This window comes from Ambystoma mexicanum, chromosome 2q, assembly GCF_040938575.1.
Source record: "Ambystoma mexicanum isolate Mex_15411 chromosome 2q, UKY_AmexF1_1, whole genome shotgun sequence".
Classification (NCBI taxonomy): domain Eukaryota; kingdom Metazoa; phylum Chordata; class Amphibia; order Caudata; family Ambystomatidae; genus Ambystoma; species Ambystoma mexicanum.
The window spans coordinates 1441910005-1441915593 of NC_090924.1; the positions used below are offsets into that span (position 1 = coordinate 1441910005).

The following is a 5589-nucleotide window of genomic DNA, read 5'->3' on the forward strand; positions in this document are numbered from 1 at the left end:
GAAATGTTGAGACGGATGAACATGTCAAGAACTGCTGCAGTCTTATTGCAGAGGGATCTAGTGTTCCAGAGAGCAATGTTGATGAGAGAGGAGGGAGGAGGGTTGGACAGTGGGGGTAGAGAAGATTAGGACGGTGAGAGAGGGAAGGTGTAGTACTGGAAGAGTGGAGGAGGGGATTAAAGAGGGGAATGGACATGAGGAGGAGGGAGAAGGAGAGTAGGAGAGGATATGGGAAGCGGAGAGAAGGAAGAGGGAGGGGAAGAGATGCGGCTGAGAGCATAACAGGGGGAGAGAAGGCAGTGTGGCCTCTAGTGAAGGCAGAGACCAGGATGGCGGAGTGGTCAATGGATAAACTGCTTCAGGAGGAGGGTGGGGGGTGACCCTGTGGAACTGAGAGCCGGTGCAGAGGAGGGCTGGTAGGTGCAAGGACCCGGGGTCAGGGAGGCGGACAGATTCAGTGAGGACCGAGGAGCCGGTTGTTGAGGGCTGGTTGGCACAGAGGACCAGAGGCCACACTGGGGGGCCAAGTTGGCCAAGTTGGGATTAGCTGGAGAGGGCACTCTGCGGAGTGGACGCCCAGGGCCGTGGTGGCGGGCGGGCAGTGAGTCAGAGGACTGGAGAGTCGGCAAATGTGGAGGGCTGAGGTAGGCAGAGAGGACAGTAGAGTGGGGGCCTTAGGTGGCAAGGACACCCTGGTGCGTAGAGGAGGACGAGCAGAGACTCAGTAGTTTGGAGAGCTGGATGTAGATGAAGGCTGGAAGGATCAGCTGCAGAGGGGCTTCCTGGGATTCTCGGTGTAAAGTACCCGCAGCCCAAGGAGGGGGGCGGGTGGTTACTCTGCAGGTAGGGGGGACAGCAGATAAGGAGAGCTGGTGGGAACTGAAGTCAGAGTGCCAGTGCAGGAACTGCACGGGAAGAGGCTGCAGTGGGAGCAGCTGGGATACAGCCGATGAGGGGCCCTCAGTAGCAGGCAGCAGATGAGGAGAGCAGGAGGCTAATGCAGAGTCAAGCAGTAGAAGGAGAGCTGTAGGGCACAGAAGTCCAGAGTGAAGCACAGTAGCGAGTGGCAGATGAGGGGAGCGGTTAGGCACTGACGTCCAGGTGACAGCGCAGGATCTGCACAGGAATAGGCTAGGTGGGGCTGAGTTGGGATTCAGCCGATGAGGGGCCCTCATTGGGAAGGACAACACAGCCATGAGGAAGGGTGGGTTGTGATGTCTAAGAGCGGGGAATCGGACGTTGAGGGGGACTGGAGGGCTCTGGGGACTGGAGTGCCCGCGTCGAAACATAGCAGTAAAAGGCTGCACAGGGGTCCAGCTGGAGCCAGCCTTAGTGGAATAGGCTGGCAGAGGCACAGCAGCGGAGACCCGACTGGGTTGTGAGGAAGAGGTGGCAGCAGCTCCCGCTGCGGAACGAAAGAGCTACAGACCAGGCAAGATGCACGGCACCCGCCGTAGCATGCAGGGAGCACCAAGCACCGGTCTAAGGAAGAGGCGGCAGCAGCTCCCGCTGCAGAACGAAGGAGCCACAGACCAGGCAAGATGCACAGCACCCACCCTAGAATGCAAGGAGCACCAAGCACTGGTCTAAGGTGGAAGGCGGGGAAGCGCCGTGGCAGACTCTGATAACAGAGGCTGAGGAGGTCGCTGTGGGGGGCCGGCAACCGCTGATGGATCAGACAATCTGAGAGAAAGTCCGATCCAAGGCGGGGGATGGGCTGATGTAGCGGCAGACAGGAGGACCAAGGCAGAAGAGGCCGGAGTGCTGGGCCAAGCTGGGAACCGCAGATGAGAAGCCCGTGAAGGAGTGGAAGCGGGTGCCGGTTCAACCGAGGAGCACAGGGGGGACCAGGGAAATAGTATTGGTTCACGCCATGGCCTGCAGGAAGCACCGGTGCGAAATTGATGGCGGGCTGACTCTGAGGCTGACACAGCGAAGGCCGCACAGAGGAGCCGAGCTCAGACTGGGAGAAACAAGTCTGATTCTTGGTGAAATCACCGCAGGAGGAGCCCCGGGCTCAAGGAGCAGAAACGGAGGTAAATTGGCTGAATAATTGCTATAAATATTGTATTATTTCGACTGATTCAACCTGAATTGCAAAGGCGCCGGTTCAGGTGACCGAGCTTCTGCGCCCCTTGCTGATGAAATATTTAGTGCACTGGTATGGATTCTCTCCATTGTGGATTCCCTCATGATGTGTTAGTTGCCTTCTCTTATTGAAGCCTTTATGATATTTAGTGCACTGGTATTGATTCTCTCCATTGTTGATTCCCTCATGATGTGTTGGTTGCCTTCTCCTGCTGAAGCCTTTATGATATTTAGTGTACTGGGAGTGATTCTCTCCATTGTTGGTTCTCTCATGATGTGTTGGTTGCCTTCTCTTGCTGAAGGCTTTATGATATTTAGTGCACTGGGATTGCTTCTCTCCATTGTGGATTCCCTCATGATGTGTTGGTTGCCTTCTCTTGCTGAAGCCTTTATGATATTTAGTGCACTGGTATTGGTTCTCTCCATTGTGGGTTCTCTCATGATGTGTTGCTTGCCTTCTCTTACTGAAGCCTTTATGATATTTAGTGCACTGGTATTGGTTCTCTCCATTGTGGATTCCCTTGTGATGCATTGCTTGCCTTCTCTTGCTGAAGCCATTATGATATTTAGTGCACTGGTATTGATTCTCTGCATTGTGGATTCCCTCATGATGTGTTAGTTGCCTTCTCTTGCTGAAGCCTTTATGGTATTTAGTGCACTGGTATTGATTCTCCATTGCCGGTTCTCTCATGATGTGTTGCTTGCCTTCTCTTGCTGAAGCCTTTATGATATTTAGTGCACTGGTATTGCTTCTCTCCATTGTGGGTTCTCTCATGATGTGTTGGTTGCCTTCTCTTACTGAAGCCTTTATGGTATTTAGTGCACTGGTATCGATTCTCTCCATTGTTGGTTCTCTCATGATGCGCTGGTTGTTTATTCATTTCATTTATAATGCACACAGCCACCCGTACACAACTTGGCGCTGATACAGCCAGTTCTTATCAAGGGCAGCATTTTCATCATCTGCAGGGAAGGTATCGGGGCAGATGCATTGGTTCCAGGGGGGGGGGGGCGGGTCTGCAGGAGAGTCCACCATTTTGGTGAATAGCCATGTTTTTAGGGCATTTCTTCTTTTTCGGAAGCTTTTCTGATATTTAGTGCACTGATACATGTTTTTTCCCATTGCAGGTTCTCTCATGATGAGCTGGTTGCTGTCTCATACTGAAGCCTTTATGATATTTAGTGCACTGGTATTGATTCCCTCCATTGTGGGTTCTCTCATGATGTGTTGCTTGCCTTCTCTTACTGAAGCCTTTATGATATTTAGTGCACTCTTATTGATTCTCCATTGTGGATTCCCTCATGATGTGTTGGTTGCCTTCTCTTACTGAAGCCTTCGTGATATTTAGTGCACTGGTATTGATTCTCTGCATTGTGGATTCCCTCATGATGTGTTGGTTGCCTTCTCTTACTGAAGCCTTCGTGATATTTAGTGCACTGGTATTGATTCTCTGCATTGTGGATTCCCTCATGATGTGTTGGTTGCCTTCTCTTACTGAAGCCTTCGTGATATTTAGTGCACTGGTATTGATTCTCTGCATTGTGGATTCCCTCATGATGTGTTGGTTGCCTTCTCTTACTGAAGCCTTTATGATATTTAGTGCACTGGGATTGGTTCTCTCCATTGTGGATTCTCTCATGATGTGTTGGTTGCCTTTTTTGACTGAAGCTTTTCTGATATTTAGTGAATTGATGAGGGTTTTCGCAATTGTGGGTTCCACCATGATTGGTTAGGTTCCTTTTATCATTTCTGGCATTTAGTGCACTGATAAGGGGTTTTACCATCGCAGTTTCTCTTATTTTGTGTTGGTTGCCTATTTTGACTGAAGCTTTTCTGATAAAGATTTTCTCAATGTCCTTTTGTTGTATTCATTTTTCTTTTTTGCACTATAGCTTGTAGAATATATAACTCACAGATAAGGTTTTTCTCCCGTGTGGTGGTTTTATGGTACGATATATTGCCTTTGACGCTGTGTTTACAGCACTTAGAACTCTGATGCAGTTATTCTCCAGCATTAGATCTCCCATTTTGGACCAGTCTGTTTCTTATTTTGACTGAAGGTTTACTGACAATGTGCACTGATTAGGGCTTACATGTGTGGGTTGTCTCATGTCAAATGCATTGCATTTTGTAACTGAAGCTTATCCAATAATCGGTGCAGAAAGTATTTACTGTGTTTCTCATAGTGGGTCAGATTGCTTTTTAGACAGAGTATTTTCTTATATTCAGTGCCCTTGTAAGGGCAATTGGGCCAATCAGATAGGACACTTGTGTTGGGATGTGTGTACAGATTGCCACCCCTCCCAGACAATTCAGATTGAGGAAAATATATTAAAATATGAAGAATGGGTGCAGGACAGTGCAGGAGGGAGCGGGGTGTTTCGCGGATGGGACTAACTAGCGGGAGTGGGGAATTACATAGAGGAGAAACTACCCAGTAGCATCGTAATAGAATCACATAAGATACATTACAAATATATATATATATATATATATATGCACAGTAGTTTTAATACAAAGCAGTGTTGCATTTAAGAGTAGGCATGAATCCTTTTGTCTCGGGAGAATAGCTTAGGGGCAACATGCTCGTCTGACATGGAGCAACACAGGTTCGATCCCTGGGTCTGCGCTTATAAACCTCTGGGTATTAAGTGCATTATAACTAACTTATCATATCATGTCATAGGTCATGTCAAAACCACAGAACAAGGAGGCTTTATCCCTTGTTTAACCAATGCACGTACACCCACATTAATTGGACTTTTGAACTATTAGGCAGGAATGTGTGCAGCTGCACAGGCGAGGGGATGTGGCTTAGCACGAAGATCATACTCTTGGGAAACAAGGCAGAGATCAAAGGTTGCCAAAACATGAACTAAGATTTAAGAAACTTGCGCCCCCCAGAATGATGATCATTCTATTTGAACTACCAGATGAATAGGAAAATGGGTCCTAAAGCCTTCGCAAATAGGATTTATTAGTGGTTCACGAGGTTTACTTTTGGGAGGGAGAACTGATAAAGGAGAAAGCGGAGAACATGACAACTATGATTTGTACCGGGGAGAGCCAAGAGTGAGGCCCATACAGTGGGGCGGGCACGATAGGGGCGCCAACGTGTCTGGGATGAGAAAAGGGATGCTTTGTTAGCAAGGACCAGACTGAACTCGAAGTCAACTGCTGAGTTCATGTAGATAACCAGGTGTACATCACGTAATTCGGATTAAATGTTGGGTGGTGCCAGTTGAATGTAATTAAGTATTCCGTAGTGATTCAAGATGGACAAAAATATTACCCACATGAGGCGACGAGGGATGAAAAGACAGCTGAACCAATTGTACAATGGGCTGTATGTGATTATTAGCAGGTCTATAGGCGCCGCCAATGCGGGTGGAGGATTAGTACTGTATATCGAGTGCATCATCTGTGATGATTTTTGTGTTTATAATGTGAGCTTTGTATGAAGGACGGGAGAGCGTTCTACTGCAGTGGATACATAATAC

The 5589-nt window shown here is 48.4% G+C and overlaps 1 protein-coding gene across 1 annotated transcript; it reads right to left on the reverse strand.

Moving 5' to 3' along the window:
• Nucleotides 1–3351: 3351 nt before the first annotated feature.
• On the reverse strand, nucleotides 3352–3873 carry LOC138568874 (gastrula zinc finger protein XlCGF7.1-like). Its single transcript, XM_069646656.1, has one exon. The coding sequence runs from the start codon at nucleotides 3871–3873 to the stop codon at nucleotides 3352–3354; it is 522 nt and encodes a 173-aa protein (XP_069502757.1).
• Nucleotides 3874–5589: the final 1716 nt, after the last annotated feature.

Coding starts and splice junctions, on each gene's coding strand:
- LOC138568874 (XM_069646656.1), bottom strand. CDS start 3,873: ATGGTAAAACCCCTTATCAGTGCACTAAATGCCAGAAATGATAAAAGG.